We start from the raw sequence: 25,900 nt of genomic DNA on the forward strand, positions 1-25,900 counted from the left end.
TCTGAATTATCAAAGTATCTTATTCATTCCCCTTTTTAATTTTACTGGTGGTTGGCAAAAACCTAACAAGTATAAAATAATCACTTAACTGACTGTTTATAATGTTTCCTTAGCTGCTGCTTAGATACTCAATAGTTTGTACTAATGCAGAAACAGAAATATATATCAATGACAACAGCTGTTTACTTTTTGACTGTGTATGATTACATACAAAACAAGCAATTCAAAGGAAGTCAGAGGAAAAGAAGTGTAACTTTTTATCGAAAATACTGATAAGCTGATATTTCTTAAAGCGGACAGTATAAAAAACTGACAACATTTTCTAGAAGTTACATTACACAAGCAAAAATAAAAGCTGAGGCGACAATTTTACTAAATAGATAAAAGTTTGGAAAGCAGTGATATTTCTTTGCCCTGTAGTCCTAACTTGAATACCAGTCAGTGTTTAATTATTGGCAGTTTAAAAGCTGCACGTGTCCCAATCTGACCAGCAACAGTACCGACTGTAAATAGCGCTCAAGTGTGACTTTGTTTTCCAGCGCTTCTTCTTTTTCTTCTTCTTCCTCCTCCTCCTCTCGCCCTCCTTCGTGGAGGACAGGCTCGTAATGAACCTAATCTGTCCGTCATTCGTCCCGAGCCACGGGAGTTTCAGTCAATAACAATCAGTGTTGGGTGACTGTAATTAAGAACCAGGCATTTCATTGGGAGAAAGTCAAGAAAGAATGGTGGGAGGTGTGGATCTGTTCTGTGCCCCCGGGCCCCTCCACCCAAGGGGAGAGGAGATGGGGGCCAATTAGAAGCTCAGGCACGTGTTGCCGGGGCAATAACAGAGGAAGGAAAGAGAGGAGAGACGCTGAGAAGTCCTCTAAATAAAAGGCTGGGGGACAAGGGACAGGGGACATGGTCATTCACTGAAAGGAGAAGCTGCTTTAATGGAATGGTAATCAGGAAGGGGGGTCCCGGCCTCGGTAAAGGAGGAGGACAAGGAGAGGTCCAGCTTGAGTGGAGATGAGCGTGTGGATAATAGCATGGCATAATAATATATCAAAATTTAGAGGGAAAATAAGAGAGGTTAAGGAAGGATATTAGAGTGGTTGAAATGTCCTTTGAGAAATAAAGGTGGACACAAGACCTGATTAACTAAGAGGGTACGCCGACAGTGAGCTTTTAGAGGTAGGCAATTTAAGACTATTCTGGGTCCCCAACGCTAGCCCACCTTAACACACACACACACACACACACACACACCACACCACACCATGCACACACTCTCACACACACATTCACACACACGGTATTTTTGATCCATTAATAATAAAAATAAGAAATGTAAATGAATTTGAATTCTAAACTGACAAAATGACCAATTCTAATATCATCAGAAAAAAATGAAAAAGAAAAAAGTCAGAATGAATGAAAACTAATCACCACTATTCACTAAATGTTCTGTATAATAGACACTGTTAAATCTGTAGTGAGCAGTAAACTGAGAATTTGAGTACTTTGAGTCTCGTCATAGACAACTTTAGCTTCAATTAACAGTAAAAAGTAAATAATTGTACTGATGGATTTTTAGCAAAAAGTAGTGTACATTTCTCTGAACCATTGGAGAATGGAAATATTTGAGGGCACTGTGGATTGGATGGACGTTTACTTTATTGTACGTGCTCTATACGGTTAGTGTGTAGCACAGAGCTGGCACAGGGCATGTGCCTTTTATCTACACATGTGCACCGCAGTGTGCTATACTTTTCCCCTGCTACTGCCTCTCAGTTTAAAAGACTTAAGCTACCCTGAAACCAGCAGCGGCCTCTGCCAACGTCCTGGCGCGGTGCCCCGGGCCCCTCACTGTGCATGTGACCCTGCTGGCACCATCCATTCCAGCGATCTTGACAAATGTTGGCACCTTCTCCTTGTCCAACAGGGGGTTTGTGTGTGTGTGTGTGGCGGGGGCGGAGCAGATCTGGCAGTTCTGCAGCAGACAACACCTGGTTTGCTGTTTTTAGGTACCATTAATACATCTCTGGACTTACAGGACATTACTTAAACATTCAATCAAGGGATTTGGATACTTGGGAGGTTTTGTCATTGGATTCGGTGGGGGGGGGGGGGGCTCACGTCAACTTTTGAAGTGAGCGTGTAATGATCCAGGCAGAAATTGTTAACCGGAACCTGGTGCGAAAGGCAGGCAGCAGTGACATGGCAGCAGATTCAATATGTCTGCATTTCTGGCTGTTTTTGGACCCGAGTGATTAAATTGCATAGGAAATATTTCCACTGTGAGCCAACAGCCGTCGAGACGGACTTGAATAATACATTGAGTTTTGCTACATGATACGGGAGCCTTGGATTGGCCAATCAAATAGCAGCTCTTGGTCTTTACTGGAGGACATTATGCAGAACGCTCCGCTGTGCATCCGTCTCTTAGCCCTTGTGTTGTTGAAGGGAGGGCAGATCTCCCATCATCCTTTAGGTGAAGAAGGAGGGGCTGGACGGGGTCGTGGTGAGCCTCTCAGAGAGGATGCTCTGCATTAATGAAGCTAATTTATCTGAGAATCAAAATGGGGGGTGGGGCTCCTGGGTGGGTCGGTGCTTTTTACATGTCCCATCAAAATACCACTAAACTCTCCTCTCCCTCAGGAGTGTCACACGGGGTCACCTTGGTACAGGTGCGCCCTTGTGTGTGTGTAAGCACACGTGTGCATCGTGTCTTTTACTGTGTTTCTATGATCTATGTTTACCATTTCTGTGTTGACTTTTGGTTATCATTTTAAAACAAACCTCTCAATCTTTGACGTGCGCACAGAATGAATGACGACATTTTTTGTTTTTATTTGCAGGGAATATTGAGTACAGCTGTCCGGCCACCAATGAATGTGAGATCACCAAAAGGAGACGCAAATCGTGCCAGGCCTGCCGCTTCATGAAATGCCTTAAAGTCGGCATGTTAAAAGAAGGTGAGCCCTTATTACATTTAACCGTCATTGTTGGTTTTCATATTTCATATTTCCTATTATCTATTTTCCTCTGCGATATCACGTGTGAGATTTACCCACTGAAACAATTACAGTTAATCGGTCAAAAGAAAATTAGTCTGTGTAGAATTTATTATTCATATGATATCATTCAGTGTCTTTGGTTTTAAGATTGGTCGGACAAAACAGGCATTTTAAACAATTGACCCGTGAAAACTGAGAGGCATTTTTTCTTCTTCTATTTTACATTTTAAACAGAGCTTGTTGGCTTTAATAATAAAATATAATACATAAAACAAACCCAGCATTGAAGAGACAACAAATTATTGTCCTGTGGATAAATCTTAAACTCATTCTTCAGTCTTTTCTTCGAATATGAAGAATTAAGTTCTCCTCTATGGGCGCACAAGGAATCAAATAAAGGTCTATTACTCAGTTTTTAACATTAAAATAAATGAGTCAGATAAAAGGACAATAAAGCACTACATGCGTTGGGGCGTGAATACACTGTGATTGACATTTAGTACCGTCCAATGGGTGCAGGTCGCAGGTGTAGGTGGACGCAGTGGACGAGCTCTCAGTCAGGCCCATCCCTCCTCTCCTCCGAATATAGCTACCGTGCATCAGTGTCCTTTTCTTCCACTATTAAACTAGCAAAAGTAGATTTGGACACGCCTCTTGAACGCTCTCTAAATCGTTAAAATGGAGGCCCATATCTTTTAGCTCTTGGACTCGAAGGGCTGAATTACTGGACAGTGATCAGATATTTCAGCCAGCTGTTGGCTCAGAGAGTCACTCGCTGCATCACCCACATGCCTCGCTGACCTCGCGTCACTCCCTCGAGCCTCTCGGTGTTCGGCTCCGACGGTTGGAAAAAGCTGCTGAGCTGGATGTTCCTACCAAGACCGACTGAGATGTGTAACAGTACTCTTCAAAAGGCACAAGCTGTTCCCCAAAGACTTCTCTCTCCCATGGGCTCTGGGTGTCTCTCTCTCTCACCCTCACTCTAGCTGCCTGTCTATCTCCCTTCCCCTCTCTTTGCCTGGCATATTGATCCACTAAATGCTTTCCGAACATCCCACCTCACTTCCTGCATGTGTTTGTTTCTCCTCCACCGAGAGACCTTATGGGAGCACAGAGGGGAAAACCTAGCCGATAGACCTTTTTGTTCTTTTTTTTCCTTTTCCATAGAATAAAAGTTTAGTCTGTTTATTATTTTGCAAAGATTTTTAACTGCTGAAATAGGACTTCACTGTACATTGCTTGGGTTCCATCTTTATGGACAGACCTCAAAAATACCGAATGTTATTTATTTATTTTTATAAAATAATGTATAATATTTTTAAAACTGTAGGCAGACAGATGCTTAAGAATAAATGATCCATAAATCTATCAAAAATTTAAATGAAACTATTTGGTCAAGTTACTACAGTATTATAAAAGTACTTTTTATTTGTGTTTTTGTTTTTGTTTTCGTGCATAAATGTTTTGATGCACACTGAATTATCGCGGCGGTGTTATGTGTCATCTATTTGCTGAACAACATGTTATGAATTGCACATTTTTTACTCTGGGTTTCAGTTACTGTGAATCAGACGTTTGCCTCCCCGAGGCAAAGGCGCTGCATGAGGTGAAAGGAACAGCTGCACGCAGGTGCATTGAAAACAACAGGGAGGTAGTGATTGTTGTTTGCCCGTGAATTTGGCCCGTTTGGCTTATTTCCTTATCAACATAGGTTGTGAGTTGGAGTTGCAACACTGGATATGGAAACTGCTCATGGATTTTTTGAGCAAGGCAGACCATGACTCAGTCAAATCTGGACACAGAAATGTTACACATATCTTCCGATTAAGTTAGTTAGTTAGTGCATTATCCCAAATATTCATTGTGAATAAATGTCCATAAATAAACTTGGAAATGGGGTTAAATGTCAGACTTTGTAAACCCTGCGTACACCTACAAGAGCAAGGTGGAAAGTAGAGTAGATTTTAGTCCACAAATAGCCACTTCATAGAAGAAAGTGTTGTTTTTAATACTTATTCAATAGGACATTATTTGACCTTTGATGGCACTGACATCTGTACACAGCGGACAGACCAGCATGAGACGCACTACAACGTCAAAACACAGCGTCTCACCAGGTCACGTTCTAGAGTTCAGCCCACTTCCATCCACACTCATCGTATGATATTTATCCACTCAGAGACACAACTGTCCTAAACTTTCTAAAAATAAAACTGCGGTCACACAGTTTTGTTGCGTTGTGCCAGCATGAATGCAGCACATTTTTAGAAGCCAGCAGCAGTTAACTGTAAACGGTACTGGTAACACAAGACTCAGGCTTTTGGTTCACATCCACTGGAACAACTTCACTGACGTGGCAGTGTTCGTCCATCTCGCGCTGAAGGGTCGTCCATTGTGTTGCTGTTACAGCTCTATTTATATCCACTATATCCCAGTCATGATGTCTCCATCCCGGCCCAAATATCTCACACCGAGGCTTTGACTCTCGGCCAGAAAAATCACTGTTGCTTCAGAAATAAAGCTGAACCTATTAGCGCATGCTTAAAGGAAAAACAGCAGGGCATTGTCTGTGGCGGGCCGAGCTAAGCCACTGATGTGGACAGTCGGTGCGTGTGTGTGAGGGGGAATTTGACGGCGTGGCCTCCACCACCTGCCGCTCCCGAGATGCGGCGTCAGAGCCACCGCGACATGTGGCACAGTGGGTGATTCTCTGAAAGTGATGGCATTCAATTAAAAGGAAAAAGGGCATTTAATCGTGGCATAGTGCTGCTGCACGGCCTCTTACACACTTGGGGGAACTTTGATCGTGGTATCAGTAGGGGGAACGGCGGCTTGCCCTACTTCGTGTAATGAGATCACCTCACCGTATAACAAGCGGCCAAGGGCTGGTCATGGAAAATGTATAAAACTGATCAGTCGATTTTAAAGTGTCTAATATTTCCAACAGGACCCTCTGAGTTCCACTTTAAGCATTGCCATCCTGGAGTGCCAGCTGCGCGAGGGAGACCAGCACCTTTGGTGGGCAGGGGAAACCCCTCCTCCCTGTCACACACACGCCTCTGATCAGCTGACTTCAATTTCTAATCCCCTGATCTGGTGGCTTCAGGTTTGTTTGGAATCAAACGAGTCGACCATTCTGGAGTAGAAGCAAGGAAACAAAAATGTGTCTGTAGACACATACTGTGCAGTTTATCTGTGTGAATGACAACCCTCCTGTCCCTAAGTGACACAGGGATATTCGTCCGTTACACAAGTTCACTTGTGCTTGCACATTACGTGAGTTAGATCAAAGAGGCTTAAGGAATATTATTGCAGACGACAGGCTCGCTTCCAGATCCAGCTGTACTGCTGTGTCACAGCAGAGCGCCTGGATGAGCTGGGCGGACGGTAGCGTCTGTTGGAGGAGACACGCCTCGCTCAGTGAGCCCTTAAATTTCCAGCTGAGACCGATAAAAGGTCACAGGTCCAATGGAAAAACCTTCACGTAATTACAACTCGCGGAAGGTATGGTGTCAGTCACTACTGCCAGGAGTCAGTGCCCACAGCTAATAGCAGCGATAATACCCCCATAGCATTACTGTATGGTGTTAAATGATGCATGGGTTTTCCCGACTGAATTTTGCATTTTTGGAGACTTGGGGATTTGAGTCACTGTAATAATTTTAAGTGGAATTTTTTTGTTCATGTTGCAGTAAAATGTGCATAGGTCTTTGATCGAGTCATCAGATTATCATGTCAGCACATTAGCATGTTTTAAAAGTTTGAAACGGGAGCTAACACCCTGTGGACCTGCTGAAATTCTGTCATCAATTTGACATTTTTAGCAGTTTCAATAAAAGAATCCAACGAGCATCCTCTGGAGTCGATGAATTCCGTTGTCAGCTCTGTGTTTCTGCAGTGTATTCTTTGCTTGTGGGGATTTTCTGACACCACTGTAATGTGGTGGATGAATTCAAGCTGCCAGACTATTTTGGCAAGCCCCACCGCTGTCTCGCCCCTCGCCCGACCACAGATAGCGATCAGCAGTCTTTCCTGAGCGAACGTGGCTACCGGGGTAATGTTACAGCCTTATTTTCCTCCAGCCACATTCACAAAAGATTAGTAAAGCCATATCCAATATCACAGACTGTCAGGTCCCTTGCCAATCAATAGGCTTGGATCAGAAACCAATCTATAGGCTAAGATTACATCATCCAAATAACGATATAGCAAACGTCTTTAAAAGCCGTGGCCCATACATTTAAACAGCGCACGGTACGACGCTGCAATAGCACTACACCCCTGGATGCACGGGAGACGAAACACCCTCTGACCCTGTGTCGCTTTTTTCTTGTAACACAAACTCGTATATGTAACTTCACGTGTTCGGGGCCTTGTTTGCTTTTCAGGGTGTCAGAGTAGCGGGCGGCCCGCAGCTGAGAGTCAGCGCCCACCCAGAGGCTCAGCCCTGGCCTGTCCTCACTGTCTGGCAGGTGATAGATCAGACACGGAGGCCAACACGTGTTCCTCTGAGGAAGGGGATTTGGCGAAGTGCTGACCTCTTTACAACCCTCGATACACACGCACACACACTCGACTCACAGCACACACATTCATGTACACACATGCCAAATGTATATCACCCCTGACAAGTGACATGGAATCGGACCTTGAGGTACATGTTCCCCCGCCGGCACCCTCTCTCCGTCACCCGCTCCAACACAAACAGTCGGCGCGAACACCACACACCGAAAACGGCTGCCACGCCAAAACGCCGGGGATCCTGAATCGACCCGGCCGTCTCTGGCTGTGCAGATTTTTTCGATGACAGCCACATTTGTGGTCAGGGCGACTCTGTAATACAATGTATTACCCGTTATGGACACGCCGGCTCAGATTTATGAAAAGCATAAAACATGATAAAGAGAGCTGAGCCAGTGTGCGCGGTTGTGGGAGAACAACTCCAGCTTTGTCTTGTCAGCCCATCAGGGGTTAGAGCAGGTGGGACGCCGTGCTGACACCCCCCACCCCCTCCTCCTCTTATCCCATATCTATTTTCTCAGAGACTCCCTCCTCTCTGCAGCCCACCCGCTCTCTGTACGATCAAACAAAAGCTGTCCAACACCTTTAGCTCTTTGCAGGTTTACAGACTCGACCCTCAGAAGTAGCTCTGGAAGGGCAAGTTCCCTGCGCCTTGTAAAGGGCGAGTGACAGTGCAGGGGGAGGGGGGGGGGCACACGCTGCATCCCTCTGATTTTTTTCCCAGCTAAAATAGGGAGCTCCTAATCTCCCTTTGGCAGCTTTCGAGAGCCGGCCAATTCTGACACATTCTCCAGAAAGAAGCGCCTCTGACAGGTGAGTGGCTGGAAATAGTCGTGCGAGAGACACATGGACATGATCATGTGGTAACACACGAGCTCGATACGCACTGTGTGAACACGAACACATGACTCACGTTGGCGTGATGAAATCTATTCACTACAGAGCTGCTTTTGCAAAGAATCGATCAATCCCCTGTAGATGTGATCCGTGATACTTTTTGTTTTGGACTTCATTTTATGCAGGACACTGTTGTTGATCTATGAATTTCATTGCTCACTCTTTGCGCTTAATTGCTTTTGTTTATGTTTCATTAGCGTTAGATGAATTTATGTGTTTGTGACCCATAGCAAACACTGACGACAGTGAAGTCATGTTTTTGTCTGGGAATTTGAGGATTTTAAAAATTTTAACCTATAAATAAATGCTCAAGACATCTACAAATATTTCCACGTGATATCATATGTTAAGAAAATGTTAATATTAATGTCAATATGATAAAGAAAATATATTTTATGATTCTGTCACACAGTGTGGAAAAAGAGGTTGTTTTCCAAACTCAAAGCTTTATTATTTAATAGTCCAATTCCAATATTGAATTTTTTTTATTTCAACAATTTTTTTTTAAATGTGAGGACCACTCAAATATAAATACATTATTCATTATGCCCCCACCAGATTTTTATTCTTGGCAGCTTGGAGAAAGCACATTTAGACACTGCTGACTGAAATGTTATTACACCATTGACAGAATAAGTAAATATGACAAATATAAATAATTTCAACATTGAAGTGAGTTTAGTGAATCATTACTGGAGTATTCCTAAAATACCAAGCCAATTACTCTGTACAACTGAATAGGAATCAAATAACACAGTCCTGATTGAATATATATATATATATATATATATATCTATATAGATATATAGATATATAGTTATAAAGAACAAAGAAAATCCACATGAAACACGCGGCCGCTTCAATCAGGAATGTGCTTTAAGGTTGCACAAGTCAATAATGGTATTGAATGTGAAAGGGAAGCTGGGGTCAGGTGGCCATAAAGATTGCTCCTATGCAAACATGCCTCATCGTCTTTGTACACACACGCACGCGCACACACACACACACACGCACGGTGAGGGTAGACTGTCAGGCAGTATCTTTGTGTCTCAGCCGCTCTCCCTCTCCCTCATAGTCTGGAATAAGTTATGATCATGTTGTACTGTACTGTATGATCCTACCAAGCTCATAATATCCAGCACACACACTCCTGCCATCTTCCATTCCCCACACTCTTTTACCACATAACCTCACCCCCTGCACATCCATGTTTTGGCTGCCACGTTTATGAGGGGGCCAGCACCCGAGGGACAAAATTAAAAAAGGACCTGGATGCTTTTAAGATGATATGTGCACCTGCCTGTCCCCCATGTCACTGCCCAGACACGCGCTGTCTTCTGAACGCGATTGTCTCTTGAAGTATGGATGCTGCTGTGGTTCTTGGGCCTTGGTTGTGGAATGTGGTGTCGGCGATGACACAGGCCAAGCCCCCACCTCCCGTCCACCCCGCCTCCCCGGCTCTCTACGAGGGGCCTCATCCAGCTGTCCTGTTGTGGTCAGATTCTCAGTACTGTGCTGTATCACATGGGGAGGAGATAATCCTGCACTGGTTAGATCAGGCGCTGGCTGGGACCGGCAGGGGCTGTGAGGGAGGAGATGTACAGCCGTATGAAGTGAGAGAAAAAGAGACAGACGGACAGAAAAGTGAGAGAAAGGGAGAAAGAGAAAACCCAGATCTTGCAGAAAAACTGATACATTCAGCCAAAAGCAGCAGCTTGTTTTGTCTTATTCCCCAACCCTCCCATTCTTCAGCATTATCTAATCCTCCCCCCCCCTCTTCTGTCATTCTCTCTGCCCTCCTGCCATGGGTCTCTGCCGTTTGCGGCGCTGCTAAGCTGTAAACTGAAACTGGTTAGCGCTGAGCTCTTAATTCTTGTCAGTATCTATTAATTAAGGGCCAGTTTGATGTTCTAGTTCAAACAGCCCCCGCAGATCTTGGAATTCTAACTCTGGCTTGTATGGTCACTTGTCGCTTTTCGCACCCACATGACCCTGCATCCTGCGGCAGGAAAACCAAACCAGTGTGTGTGCGTGTGTGCGTGTGTGCGTGCCACTGTGCACTTATTTATACACTTGTGTGTCTGCCTCTGTGTGCGTGCATGTGGTGGTAGATGTCAGGGACAAAAGCAGCTACAATCCACTGTCACTTAGTCTGATGGTGCGTCTGTGGGGAGTGAAATTAGGGTATTCACCTGCTTAATATATTTTTTCATTGCACAAGCTTATTGTTGTGAAAGCCTTTACTAACTGCATATGCCTTTTATTAGGCCTATGTGTGTCATTAAATAGGAAGAAGCTATCGAATTGATTTAATACGGGGAGAACATGTGCACAGTTTCCCGAAGCGCAATTTGTAATTTTAAATTTACCTTAACCCTGAGTAATGGTAAAAACAACCATTAAAGCTCCATCTGTCGCAAAACCCCGTTCCTAGCTGCCTAACTGACTAATTAAAACGGCATCCACATGTGTTCAAAGAACAAGAAGTCTATTTGCGAGCCTTATTGATTACTTTAAGGCATACAAATGGAAAGCTGTGTTTGGAGAGGGGCTCTCGATTTAGCTTCAATCTGCCAGGCATAAAATGATCTCACTGTGTTTGCTGGGAAGAATGAGCTCCCTCTGGGCACGGTGGGTAATTAGGTTAGTGGATAGTCGGTGTCAGGAAATTGAAAGACCATACTAATCGGATTCTTTTGTTTCCAGGGGAATCAAAGGAATTTATATGAGTCACTGGGAAAACCTCGCACAACTCAATTCCACTTGACCATGTAAAAACCTGTTTGCGCTGCCTCGATCCTCAAACAACTTTTTCATACGAGCGCGTAAATCCAGCACACGAGCTGCTTCTGATGCAGCCTGTGTCCTCTGAGATGGCTTTTCAAGATAATCCCAGATATGTCACGTTTGTATACTAACTAGATACTTACACTCTACTGTCTGCAACAAGGAGTTATCGAGCAGTTTTCAGTCAAAAGGTTGAACATAAATTAAAGGAATGAAACAGTCCAAGTTATCATATATACATGTAATAATATACATGCCACATACTCTTTAATGTACCTTTAATGTACTTTATATCAAGACATATCTTTTTAAATATACTATAATTAAAAAATAATGTGCTGTATATAAACTGATCCACAGTTTGGTCCAAGATGTGTCACGATAAAGTTTTACAAAATGATAATCATTGAAATCCAAAATAGCAAGCAAAATATATGCAGAGAAATCAGGTTTACCAATAATAATAAATAATGTAATAATGCAATACTACAACATCTTACAATATTATAATTAGCAGATGATGTGATAGCTACAAGTAGCTATAATACCATGACATTGCTCATGTGGCATTTTAACTGAATCACACGTCTGATTTTCTTGATTGATAAAAAAAAATACTGAATCAGCAAACAATATATGTAAGTTTAGTTTTTGCAACTTGGTGGGGAACTCTGATTGGTTCTGTTTTCATTGTACATGTATGATTGTTTTTTGCAGGTGTACGTCTGGACCGGGTGAGAGGCGGGCGACAGAAGTACAAACGGAGGTTGGACGCAGAGAACGGTGGCTACCTCGGCCTCACCATCCCCCCTCCCGCCAAAAAGCCATGTGAGTCACTCAGTTTTTCCTTGTATGTTTTTTTTTTTAGTTCATATCTGTCAGTTGAAATGTGGGTGATACTTTAGCATTACAGAAAATCTTTATTAAGTTTTTATAAATAATTTTTTCATGCTAGTCAAATTCACCAGGCCAACCTGTCACCTGTTTTGAAATTGTAACTTGGAAATGATGACGTGACAAGCGTTATTTTAATCAACACTTTCCAAAATATATCATTCATTTATTTGTTGCATTTTTTTTTTTCCTGCCTACTTGTTTCTTACTTCCTTAAACACAAATTTGTGTGTCCTGTCACACAACACGGCACATCTCTATCTCTTCTCTCTCTATCTCTGTATCCATCGTCCTGTCTCACAGTGACGAAGATCGTGTCCCATCTGTTGGTGGTGGAGCCAGAGAAGATCTATGCCATGCCTGATCCCACCATGCCTGACGGCGACATCAAGGCCCTGACCACGCTGTGCGACTTGGCCGACCGCGAGCTGGTGGTCATCATCGGCTGGGCCAAACATATCCCAGGTAGGGAGACGTGACTGCCAATGAATGGCCGTGTTGTCCGGTATCTGGTCATCTGAACCTTTTTCGCTTCTTAATTATTCATACATGGCGCGGCATTAAATAAATGTTTTTTCTCTCAACAAAAAAAAAAAAATCAATAAATGGCTGAATGTAGAATAACTATATGGCACAAGAAACAGAACTAGTCTTATCGACAAGCTGTGCGTTCACAACATGAAAAATATTTTCTCAGGATTGTAAAAAATGTATCACATGTGTGATTCAGGAAAGGCCAGGATGTGAAGCCACATTTATACTTTAATTTGCTGAAAAGAAACAATTTGGGATTACTGAAGTAGTTCACTGACTGTCGCACACACATAAACACCGCCCCCCCCACACACACACACATTCATGCGCACACACAGGATAATTAACATCTGTTACTCATCTGCACCTAAGGGAAAAGCTAGTCCCATATTCTAAAATCTAATCAATAAAGAGCAGCTGAAACCTTTGATTTGACTGGGTAGGGTGGGAGAGTCTGGGGGGCGGTGGGGGGGGGGTCCGCCCCTATGTCAATGTATTCCATTTCAATCCTAGACTTAAAGAAAGCAATCCTCTTACTTACTTAAGAGGACAACACAGGGCCTGTGGTCAAATTGATTTGTTTAGGGAAATACTGACGGATTTCCCTGGACCTTGTTGACAAATTCTTAAATAAGGCTTTTTATGCAAATGTTCTTAGATCTTCTTTTCGTCTCATCTCAGTGAGTTGAAACACACATACAGACACACTCTGGACCCCAGTATGTTAAAAGGGAGCACAGAACCAAGAAGATGCATCTTATTGATTCAATCAATTAAAAGACGTACAAAGTTGTACATGTTGCCAATACAGCTTATTTAACTGAGCAAAAATCTTGGATGTTTTTCTAACTACTGAAATTATTAGTCAGTTATTAAAGTAACATAATCAGCTGTGCTGCCTTTCCTTCCCAACCAGAAACGTAGCAACTTGAGATATTTTTTCCTTGTTGTGGATTTATTCCCAGCTGGAAACAACACTAGCCAGCTGCTTAGCTTTTCTGTTTTTTTTTCCCCTGACGTTTTTTTCCTCAAACATCTTGAGAACAAGGATATGTTTTAACTACATTGAAAAAAAGAAAATTGTTGTACCAACCTGGAAAAATAACTTCAATTAGTAACAGACAAATGAATTAAGTTTGTTCAAATTGACGTTTGGAAGATAACACAACTGATTGATAATTTGTATGTTACCAATTGAAGTCAGGGGTTTTTTTGCGTCGCTTCTCTTTTCTAATTCAGGTATATTTTTTGGAGAGAGACAAAGAGGCCAAACAGGGCAACTACAATCAAATTCTTCAATTTAAAGGAGACGTATTATTCTCATATTCAGGTCGATAATTTTAATTTGGGTTATTGATTGAAAAGGTTTACATGCTCTAATTTTTGTCCATTCCTTCAACTCCTCTTGTCAGCCTCTGTCTGAAAAACTTGGTTTTAGTTCTTGACTCTTTAAGGCCCAGTCTGCTCTGATTGGCCAGCTGCCTGATACACTTCGGTACCATCTTCCTTTACTTCCGAAAGCTTCAGGAGCAGTGTTTTCTCCCTTTCCCGCTGACTTTGGCCCATTTAACTTTGCAGACCTTCCACATACATAAAAAAAACTATATAACACGATAGAGGAAAGGGAAACACTGAAAAAAGCATAGTTTGTCTCTTTAATCATAGCCATGGGGGTGCGGAAATAAATTCAAGAAATTGACTGTCATATTTTTGGACCTCAATCTTGTTTTACATTTTCTTCTGTATGTATAACTATTGATCTTTTATGCCGCAAGGATCTCAATCCAGACCTGACAGAGTTATTAAAGGGGCATGTGACACTCTGGGGACATTTTACCCGGGGCCACGGGGTCAGAGTGTCAGCAAGTAACGATTAAGACAAAAGGGGTCCCTACAGTTTAACAGTCCACTCCCTCCATTACACTCATAGGCCGCTTCGCAAATGGCCCTAACGATGAGGTAATAAGAGTCATTACTGCGGATCGCTCCATTAATGCAAAAGTCCTTCAACGCAGAGATGTGGAGACCTGGGAGGAAACGTGCAAAGTTGAATGGATTTTCTGTTACACGTTTCTGGATTTGACTCGGGGCATCTCATGCTGGTGTACTATAATGGGTACAAGTTTAGTTTCTCTTAAAAGAAGAGCAAATTTGTTTTACATAAAATAAGACTTTTAGTTGATAAAAAGATAACTGGAGTAACAGATAACATTTTTCGGAGAGACGTCAAAGCGGATGGTCGTAACCAGGCAGCCACTGATTGTATGCATCACACTGTTATAAAGATGGTAATGGAATCGCGCAGCACAGTTATCTGGAGGTCGGAGGTGGCCGCTAATTTGCGCAGCAGTTAACACACACACACACACACACACACCGTCTTAGACATGTAAATGCACACAACATGTGTAGATTTATATTCCAGGCAGCAGCATTTAGTGCCCTCTGGTATTTAATGTTCACTCAGTTCAGAGCATCGCTTTCCTCTTCTTTTTCTCTGCCTCGCTCTCTCTCTCTCCCTCTACCATCGTATCTTTCACACACACACACACACACTCTCCGGCTTCCTTGTTCTCCCGCTCCCCTGGCTCTCCCTCTCCGACTCCTCCTGCTCATATAGGGCCCTCTAGTCTCATTATTACCTCTGTCTTTTTATTAGGCCCATTAGGGCTCTTAGGAGGCCTGTAATGATACTAAATGAATAGAGAGTGAACTGCTGTCTGTTTTAGACTTGGCTCTCAATGACAGCTTCGAGCTTCACTGCCAACCCGCTCTGGCTCCTCGTTTTACTGAATAGGGATTCCATTACTTATCCGATCTCTACCTGTACTGTACTGTTGCATAGACAATAGTACTTTTATTTCCTGCCAGCAACCACTAACATTGTGGTTTTGGTGTGTGTCAGATTGCATACGTCACAGAAATATACTTCTCCTGTCCAAGGCGAATTGCGGTTATGGCATTCTTAGACATCATGTATTTTCACCATGATTTCTTTGTATTTCTTACGCCATTTCCCGCCATTCTGAAAACTCCAAAACCTTTTCAATTTCATTGTTTCTCTAGCTACTGTTCTCTGCCTCGGTGGGGCAAACTAGTAGATAGTTATTCCTTTTTTTTTCATATTGCAGTGGATACCTGTTGTATCTCTTTTCTCCGTCGTGCTTTTTGCCATCGCAAGTGGAGGAAACCGCGGAGACGGAGACACAGACGTTCTCCAGTTTTGCTCAATATTGTGCCATGTTTGGTCAAACGGCAGTAAAACACTAGGGTGAGATATTGATATTTCATCAGGGGGGAATCACCCTCCACAGCGACACTTAACTCGGCCACCTCCGGGCGACATATCTGAAGCTCCGGGGCAACCCCCGGGGAGCCGGGAAGTCACTCCATTGCTTCAGTAAATTGAGTGAAAAAGAAAGAAAGAAAAAAAAACACGGAGGCTGGGGAAAAGGAAAAGAACTACGAAGACGATGAAGAGACCGTTGTGTCAGTTCTTCAGAAAATGTCTTAGGAGAGGGAGGGTTGCCAAAAAAGAATAATACAAAAAAACGATGGTGCATAGATTTAATAGCCAATTTGTTTTTTGATGATTGCAACACTAGTATTATGCTTTATGTTTTATGTCTGAACAGGATTTCCAAGCAACTAGCATGTTGTGACATTATCCTAAATACACCAAGAGGATTCCCCCCTTTAATTTTCTCCGAAAAGTGTCTTTTGGTGATAAGAGTAAATTCTTAAATCAGCCTATACAGTATTTAGATTCTGTAATCCCGGAGTCCTCCCATCCCCCCACCAAACATGTACCGGATGTCCTCCATCAACTGTCTGTTTGTCAGATCTGAGGCTTGGATCGATCCCCGTTTCGCATTTGGTGGACTGATTACAATCTACTAATCAATGACACCCCCGGTACTCTCCTCTCTCCGCCTCATTCTCTCCCTTTCCATCGGCCCCTCTATTTGCTTGATAACAACCATCGGGGGGAACCTCTTTTAAGTCAACCTGCCCCATTCCCGTCCATAAAAGCTCAGATTTAAGTAAGCAGAGTGGTGGGTTCAAGACCCTGGTCAATACCTCCATCACCTCCCCATTCACCATATAGTAGTGAAAGGTATTGTGGCGGTTTAGGTCCTTTCAGGTGTCTGTCGGTTTGATGATGTGGTGTGTGTGTGTGTGTGTGTGTGTGTGTGTGTGTGTGTGTGTGTGTGTGTGTGTGTGTGTGTGTGTGTGTGTGTGTGTGTGTGTGTGTGTGTGTGTGTGTGTGTGTGTGTGTGTGTGTGTGTGTGTGTGTGTGTGTGTGTGAGTGTGTGTGTGTGTGTGTGTGTGTGTGTGTGTGTGTGTGTGTGTGTGTGTGTGTGTGTGTGTGTGTGTGTGTGTGTGTGTGTGAGAATGTTAAAGGACAGAGTTGATGGGTCGACCTCGAGATCCTGGATGTATCGAGTGTAAGGTTGAACACGAGAGCATAAAGAATGAGCCTATCAGATGGAATATAATTGTGTTTTTGTTTTAAAAAATCGTTCCCATCATAAAACCTATATGCCACTCTGTAGTATTGATGCAAAATATTTAAAGACAACTCCAATAATTGTGTTTGTGACAGACATAACTTCATGCTATAAGCAACTTTGAGGGAAGACGCCAAACAAGAGGCAGATCAGTGTGAGTTTAAATATATAAATTTATTCCCAAAAAGTTGTGTAGTGGCGAGTGGTATATGAGGTTCCTTTCAGTTTTCGTTTTGTATAGTATGTAAGAGAAACATAAATGACAAAAACTGATACACATCACATAACATTACAACCAGTAAAAAAAAAAATATTAAAAATATTTTCATAAAATACTGTGTAAACTGTAATTAGCTTTTAATTTCATACTGAGATTTCTTACATAATTACGTAATTATTGCATAATTTATCCTACGTCGACCTCAATATATTCCTCCCATTAAATTAAATTCATTTTCAGCTGTTAATTATGAATATTCACATGACTAATTGATGAACCTAAACATAAAGAAACTATCCACACGAAGACACCGTGGCTGAACAATGTTTTAGGGAATAAAAGGATGTTATACTGGAGAAGAGTTTCGTGACTTTATGATGAACGACTTTAGATATTAACAGATGGCGACACAAACCTGAACCAACAGTCGTGTGGCCGAAGGCTTCAGTCAGTTTTAAAATCCAGAATTCATTCTCTGTTGCAAAGAAGAATTCAATTTATGTTCTTTCTGGGTAACTTCTGCTGTAGAATGAGAAGTGGTCAGGGTGAGGAGTGGATTTGTCCTCACTAAGTGCTGTCTCATGTGCTTACGCAGTGGGTCGCGGGAGAAGTGTTGACGGTTGATGGGTGAAGCAGCTCCGGCTCATGTTTCAAAGACCTCCGCACTTGACTGATTTATATTCCTCTCTTAAGCCACTGCATACAGTGGTCGGCCTCTGTTTCAAGTAGGGCTTCTCTGGGGATTGCACAGCCCTGTAGACACAGCCCATAAAACATATAGAGGACTTGAAATGGCCAATTAAAGTGTAGTGGCATTAATGGATTGACCCGCGCTGTGTCATGTGGCTGTGCAGTGATACTTGGAAGTCAAAATCTTAAAAAAATAAATGACATGTATTTTAATCCTGCAGGCTTTTCCACCCTCTCGCTGGCAGACCAGATGAGTCTACTGCAGAGTGCCTGGATGGAGATCCTGGTGCTGAGCATCGTGTTCCGCTCGCTGCCCTGCGAGGACGAGATCGTGTACGCCGAGGACTACGTGGTGGACGAGGAGCAGGCGAGGATCTCGGGCCTGCTGGACCTGCACGTCGCCATCCTGCCACTGGTCCGACGCTACAAGAAGCTGCGCATGGAGAAGGAGGAGTTTGTCACGCTCAAAGCCATCGCCCTCGCCAACTCAGGTGAAGTCAACCTCCTCGATCGCACTGTTAGGTCAAGATGATACTATATATATATATATACTGAATAGTCTACACAACTGTATGTTGGGCAGGTTTTAAAAGCCTTTAAATTACTTTTGGTTAAAGTACAAACTTCTTTTCTTTTTTTAAATTGACACTACACAAGATTTATTTTAAGGCATCATCAAAAAATTATGTTTTACAATAGATCATATCCTTTTACTTTTTGCCCTACAGACACATAGATGACATGAGCCTGACCAGGAGGTAGATCGCTGTGTTAAATCTCAAAGATTGGTTTGGCATTTAATTAAAGCAAACAAAGAAATAAAACAAAAAAGATGTCAGGTGATTGTCTGTAGATCTGCTGAGCTGATCACTTCCACGGTGAAGGGTGACTGATAAGAGAGGGACAAAAAGGTCAGGAGCGCGTGGCTGTTTAAATTTAACACCCGCTCTGTGTGAGAGGGTGTGTGCGTCTATATTTTAATTTGTGTGTAGATACGCGCGCGCGTGTGTGAGAGACTGTCACATTGCGCTCTCATTCTCTCCATCTCCATAACAGTAGCTGCCAGCGCGCCACAGCCGAGGGAGATATATTTAGCATTTCATTAGGAAAACAGGGGCTGTCAATAAAATGTGTTAAGTGGAGTGGAATGAGCGTTTGGGAGCGACGGGCCTCGTTTGTTCCAATGTGAAGATGCTGTGCCCGTATCGACAGTTTGCTTTTCATGAGGCCGGGCCTGTCCCCCCGCTAATCAATGCCTGTTAGGAGTCTTTTCTCCTGCCTGACTGAAAAAAATGAAAAATGCTGAGTCCAGAGCTTTAGTCTTCTGATGACAAACTCTCTATGGGAGAGTGGAGAGGGAGGGAGGGAGGGAGGGAGGGGCGATGGAAAGACAGGGATGTAAAGGTAAGGGAGAAGTGTGAGAGAGGAAGGCAGGGGTCGAGGTGGAGGCTCAGGGAGGGCGAGGGGGCAGCTTCGGCTCGTTTGAACGCGGTCTCGGGGAGCTTCGGCTCCGGGGGTCCTGTGGGTGTGACAGCTGTGGAAATTCATGGCCATTGATTTTGTAATTAGCGGAGTATCGACGGGATTGACGCCAGGCTGCTGACGGATTACATGGAAATTGTTTCTTCAAAGTTAGTTTTGCATTCCTCCCCTAACCTCCTCCACAACACACACACACACACACACACACACACACACACACACACACACACACACACACACACACACACACACACACACACTCTGACACACATTTGAATACTCATACTCTTTTCGCTCCCCTCCTCTCTCTCCCTCCCCGTCTGACGCGCACACACGGCTCACACGGCCAAACGAGGATCAGATCGGTATTAACATGAAGGTTTCAAATGGAGAGCGCTGGAACACATGTGCGGTCCACATAGCCTAGTTAATTTCCCAAGATAGAAATGCAATTTACACAGAAGGCGACTGGTAAAAGAGACTTAATCAGTCAGTTAGGAACATAATTAGCCTTGTACTTTCCTTTTTTCTGCCTCATTTACATGTTCATACGCGGTCGCACTTCACGCCACAACTTTTCGCGGCGCTCAGTCGGGGCTGATCTAATTCACTCACGCTCCTCAATCAGCCGCCACGTTCGGTTTAGCCGCGGTAATAACAGTGTGTTTAGGGTGAAACAAAGTCGAATCTATTCTGACGGACGAAGCCGAGATGAATTGTTTTGATTCAATTATCACACTGGATTGAATTCACATTTTGTTGTGCAACAATTTGATCTTATCACTTGATGAATTGTGGATATGATGCGTACACAGATTAGACCTGACACTGTGCGTCTGGGCAGTGGAATTGGCTGAAAGCAAACCACTGCTTGTCCATTAAAACGCTCTCTGTCAGTGTGTCCTTTAGAGGACACGCCTGCTTCTTTTTTCTTCTGACTCGTAGACTTATACGTAGATAGCAGATTTTAATAAGTCTCAACTGGTTTTATTTTAGAGCCTATACATAAGGGGGCCAACTGCTCTTTCTTATGGAAATGAAGGCCATCTGCTGCCATCATTCAGCTGAACGATATCCTAGTAATGCAGCCATCTGAATTCATTAGCGGGGGGGGGGGGATGTATGTGGTCCATGATACCAAAAGAAATGAATCTTTTTCCCGTCCCACTGTATATTTATACAGACCTACAGTACATCTCCCTCTCCTGCCTCTCCCCAGGGTCCTGGCTACATGCTTAGGCATTTATTTAAGGAGTGTCATTAACCACTAACAAGAGAAAACCTCTCTCCAAAATTGCATGTTTGCAAAGATGCGATGTAGAATTTAAAGCCAGCGGACACTGCTGCAGAAAACACCAGCTTGTTGTTGTTGTTGTTGTTGTTGTTGTTGTGGTGGTGGATGATGTAGATGTGCTGTCCAATGCAGACCGGTAGAGAACATTTGCCTTTCATTGAATGCATTTGCTATCTGATATGTCGCTTTAGAGCATGAATGATTAAAAAATGTTTTCTTCCCTTCGTCCCTCCCCCACCGCCTTCCCCCCGCTCCAGACTCCATGCACATAGAGAATATCGAGGCCGTCCAGAGGCTCCAGGATTCTCTCCACGAGGCCCTGCAGGACTTTGAGGGCCCCCAGCACCCGGAGGACCCTCGGCGGGCGGGCAAGCTCCTAATGACCCTGCCCCTGCTCCGTCAGACCGCCACCAAGGCGGTGCAGCACTTCTACAGCATCAAAATGCAGGGCAAGGTCCCCATGCACAAACTGTTCCTGGAGATGTTGGAGGCCAAGGCTTGACACCCGGGCCAGATGTTTGACAGACAACTGCATCAAACCGATGCAAGGCGAGAGTCAGCCCACGAAAAATAAAGGCAAGCGTGCCTACGGACAGTGAAGGGATGAAGCTTTGGACTGCTGAATCATTTTAACACTTTTAAAATTGTAATAAACGTAAAAGAAAAAGGAACTTGAAAGGCGCGAATATCAACCTGATAGATGTGGGATCACGATGATGTATATAAAGATGTTGTGTACAGAAATCAGGCTACTAAGGTCTTGTTATAACCAGAGACCCACTGCTGTATATCACCTGAAGCTTCTGTGAATTTGTTTCTTATCTTATTTTCATCTCAAAATGGAAGTGTGTTAATATAAATGTCCTAAAGAACTGTGTGGCGACATAGCCACATAATGTGTTTGTTTTTTTTTGTTTTTGTTTTCTTCCTTCCTTCCTTTGATATTTTCTAATCTCAGTTGTGAAAGCAATAGTCTCTAACTGGTCTACATATAATACGTGTACTGTATATTGTGTGAAATTGCACTGGGCGGGGAGGGGGACAATTGTTAAGACATATTCTTATATTCGTCATCAAAGAAAGCGCTGCCCGCCACGGGGGCGTGTACGATTCTCGATTTCCTCGTGATATATTTACCTCATAGTAGCTTCATCGACTCTGTGGTCAACTCGGTGCTGACGGGGGGACAGTGGTTGGCTGGTGATCGTAGTTCACAAAGAGTTTGCACTAAGCATCAATGAATAATTGTGGCAATAATGGGTGTTGTGCAAGCGGAGCTCTGTCTGGTAGCGTCTGAGTGTCGGCCGTTGGTTTTATGCTTCTGAGAGACTCGCTCGTCACTTCTCTCTGTGTCGCACGCTGACAAAATACTGGCAACTTAACATACTGTGAAACATACACGTGCTAAGCTATATTCTGTGCTGAGAATGTTTTTAAACTAAACTGCGTGGATTGTCATAAATCCAGATAAGGGCAGCAATAGCAGCTGTGCAATTTAATGCAATCTAATACGCCCCCATTCATCCAACCTGATACCCCGGCAATAAATACCACCTCGTGATGATTGTAATGTTGAGCTGTGTGACATAGGTTCAGCTCTGTGGTCATTTTGAGTCCATGTGTTGTGATGGTGCCGTATTAGATTGCAATAGGTTGTATGTGTGTCCAACACTCCTCTGTTTAGGTTGTTCTGTCAAACCAGTGTCACTATATTGAAAGCAAAAGTTCCACAACTGAACACATCAGTCCTTACTCGTATCTGAATAATGAAAGTAATAAGTAGTCGCAGTCTTAAATGGGCATCATTTCTCACCTTTTATTGACATTTGACAAATTTGAAGGTTTCCTAACTATATCAGCACGGCTACATAGAGATGCTTACGAGCTTAAAAGAAATACAATGCACTTTTTGATGTACTGTTTTTTTATGACTGATGATGTTTTAGGCCTTTGTCAGGTACCATGACACTTGTTTCTGAGCATAACTTGAACTGCATCCATAATGGCAGAATATATGAGACGTCAGATCGCAGCGCAATGATTTTCTGCTTCAGGTTTTTTCTTCAGCCCGTCTTGAAATGAATCATTCGGGCTGTGACTGTGTCCAAACGAACCACAAACACCGACACACCGAGGTGCACGAGCCAAGTGAACAGATCCAGCATATTCCAGAAGTGATACTAGACTTGCGTAACATCTATCTGTCGCAAAAACCAGTTGCCAAATTATTCAAAGAGAGCGATCAGAATAATGATTATGTTATCGCAAGATCAAAATAATACAATAATAGATTAATCAGCTGCTCTTAGGACTTTAGTGAGACAGATGTTGTGAACACTCTACAGCAGCCGTGTCTTGAAAGTGTCAAGTGCCATTAGCTTCTGCCCAAACAAGAAGAAAAAGAGAAAAGCCAAGCGACCAGTAACTACAGACAATCCCCACAGGAGCAGACGCTATGGATTCACCGCAATGTAATGCATAGATAATTATAACCCAATACAGTAGAGAATACAGTTCCCACGATACACTTCCCCTAAAATGTATAACTAGCTAATCCGTCCCCAGTTGGGGATGTGCCACCTTTGTACAGTAGCAAACCAAAGCATAGTGTCGTCAAATACTTTGACATGAAACTGCATTTTGAGCCAGTTGTTAACTTGACCGCTGTCGGACCTTATTTATTTACAGTATTTCATTAATAGTGATACCTTCACTCTGCTGAGAGTCCAGCTGTGCGTCCCTTCTTTTCGAGCAGCCTATGATGATGATGATGAAGATGATGATGATAATGTTCCTGTTGAGAGCGTTTAATCCATCTGTTCATTCTGTGCTGGTTGTGTGAAGTGTTTGTCGTCATGCTCTGGACAGAAACTTCTCCATAGCAGACAAACGGACCTTTTTCCCTCCTCTGATCAGAGTTCGGTCACGTCCCTCCTCCGTGCACTTTAAAGACTCATGGCAGATAATTGTTTCACAACTTTCCCGTCGCCCAAAAATTAATGTAAGAAAATAAAAAGGAAAAATGCCAAATTTATTTCCAGACTTCTAAAATGGTTTCGACTACATCCAATTAATTCTAATTGTCTCCTCAGCCGAAATTCTCAATAGAAATGGAGCAATTACGTTTCTGCTGTGGTTCCACCTTGGGGACAAGAGAGGTTTTATTTCGGTGGCTGGCGGGGAGGGTCTGTCTAAACCTCCACAAAGGCGATTTCATGGGTGTCTGTAATAGTTTCCTCACAGAGCGATCACTGGGCTATGCAAGGCAAATATGGCCACCTATGTTCCTCGTGTTGTGGAGCATCGGACTGACATTTAGCTGTGCTTTGTTTACAACATGAAACTACTGTACAGTGCTGTACACGGCAAATGTATTGTGCATATTTCCCTATACTATACTGTAGCTGCTGTGCATTGATATAACATTGATCATCTGTTTGATTTGCCCGTTTAATTCATGTTTTCATGATGGAGTTGCGACTTTAACGCCAACTTAGAGCCCACCTGAAAAGCTGTGTGATACAAATCACTGTACTGAGCCGGACGGTAATTACTCAAGTGAGAACAAGTCCATTGTATTTGTCTAAGTTGTGATTTTTCTCTCATTTATTTATTTTTTCCGGCATCATTCTGCCCCTCGATGCTGAAACACACGCTGCGTGTGATCGTCGATTTCTGTTGTCAAAGCAGCGGGACAGGTAGCGAGTAAAGTCATCGAGACCCTGTACCTCAATTTTATATTTTGAAAATTACACTGGGTTTGGAAGCGGGCCATGGGTTCCTCCTGGGAATCAGTGGCACAGAAATAAAGTGACATCACTGACTGGGTATTAAAAAAAAAATGTAGATGAACGTACTGCAATTGGGGAACACATTCCTCGGAGGAGGAAGCTGCTTATTGGCTGTTCCATTTGTGGACTTATCTTATCTCCGTGCACTCGGAGATGACGAGATTTACATAAAGCATGGAGGAACCTCCCCGGCCGCTCTGGTCCGCGGCGTATGAAGGACCCTGCTAGGTGTATGTACCATAGACATGATTACCCAGGAGGTTTACTCCCCTCCAAAACATTATGTTAGCAATTGTGATATATGAATCAAGTTAAAAGGAAGCTTTGGTTCATTTTAATTATGAATTTACCCTACACGCAGAACGACAGGGTAACTGCGCACACACGCTCCATGTGCTGGGAAGACGGGGGGGAGGGAGAAAATATGAAACATGAACTAAGAAGCAAAAAGCCAACCACAGCTCGGTTTCACCGGACAGTATCGTGTGCCATTTTCTTGTATTTTGTTTGTTGTGTTCATGCTTGTACCCATGTGTAAATATAAGCTTTTTGGAGTGAGTCAGATCTAACGGTGCACTGAATGTACAGTGACAATAAAAAAATCACATGGTTTATGTAAGCACTGCACGTGATTTCTTAAATAAGATGGAGTATTGAAAGAAATCTTCAAAATTGGTTCACTGAATTGGGTTTGTACCACGTCTAATGACAAGGTTAACTTTTTTTTTAGGATTGCATATCACTTCTGGATATCAAAAAACAGAAGGGGGGGGGTACCAATGCACTTCTATCTGGTTTACTCTGCGTGACACGGTCTTCCTCAGGTCACAACCCAGACCCTCAGACCTGAGGAAGACCCTGTGTGTTCGGAACATGCTGTTGTCGTTGTAGAATAAAAGAAGAATCGGGAACAAGAAATAAGCTTGTGGGTAATTTTTTCACTTTTTTTATGTAGCACCTGCAAAGATTTTTGGATTGGGGTTTGTGTTGATGAGGATGATTGCCAGCACGGTCACATTAATGCTGCTGTATCATTAGGGTTTATAAAACATTTATGAAAATACAGAAGACCAAAAAGAAAACATGATGAGATACAATGTATTCGCCCTACAATCATAAGACTGACACCCTACGATATGATAATACTAAAAGTGTATAAAATGACAATTAGATTATATAAGATACTTTAAGTTTCATAAATAAGGAATACTTTCATGTTTCTCTGTGACAACAAATCACTCTCTCCACAGCGAGCAGGCTGTGAGTTCCTCTGTACACCG

At 43.1% G+C, this 25,900-nt stretch overlaps 1 protein-coding gene across 4 annotated transcripts in view; it reads left to right on the forward strand.

Annotated features, from left to right (window-relative positions):
* Positions 1-25,234, forward strand: part of LOC118289916 (steroid hormone receptor ERR2-like) — a 94,017-nt gene extending 68,783 nt beyond the window's left edge. For all 4 annotated transcript variants that reach the window (XM_035617151.2, XM_035617154.2, XM_035617157.2 and 1 more), the window contains 5 exons: positions 2,841-2,957; positions 11,922-12,032; positions 12,402-12,563; positions 18,275-18,544; positions 21,087-25,234. In XM_035617151.2, the coding sequence (XP_035473044.2) occupies positions 2,841-2,957; positions 11,922-12,032; positions 12,402-12,563; positions 18,275-18,544; positions 21,087-21,331 (905 nt within the window). In that variant the 3' untranslated portion in view covers positions 21,332-25,234. The remainder of the gene's footprint in view (positions 1-2,840; positions 2,958-11,921; positions 12,033-12,401; positions 12,564-18,274; positions 18,545-21,086) is intronic.
* Positions 25,235-25,900: the final 666 nt, after the last annotated feature.

Source organism: Scophthalmus maximus, chromosome 18 (assembly GCF_022379125.1).
Source record: "Scophthalmus maximus strain ysfricsl-2021 chromosome 18, ASM2237912v1, whole genome shotgun sequence".
Lineage (NCBI taxonomy): Eukaryota > Metazoa > Chordata > Actinopteri > Pleuronectiformes > Scophthalmidae > Scophthalmus > Scophthalmus maximus.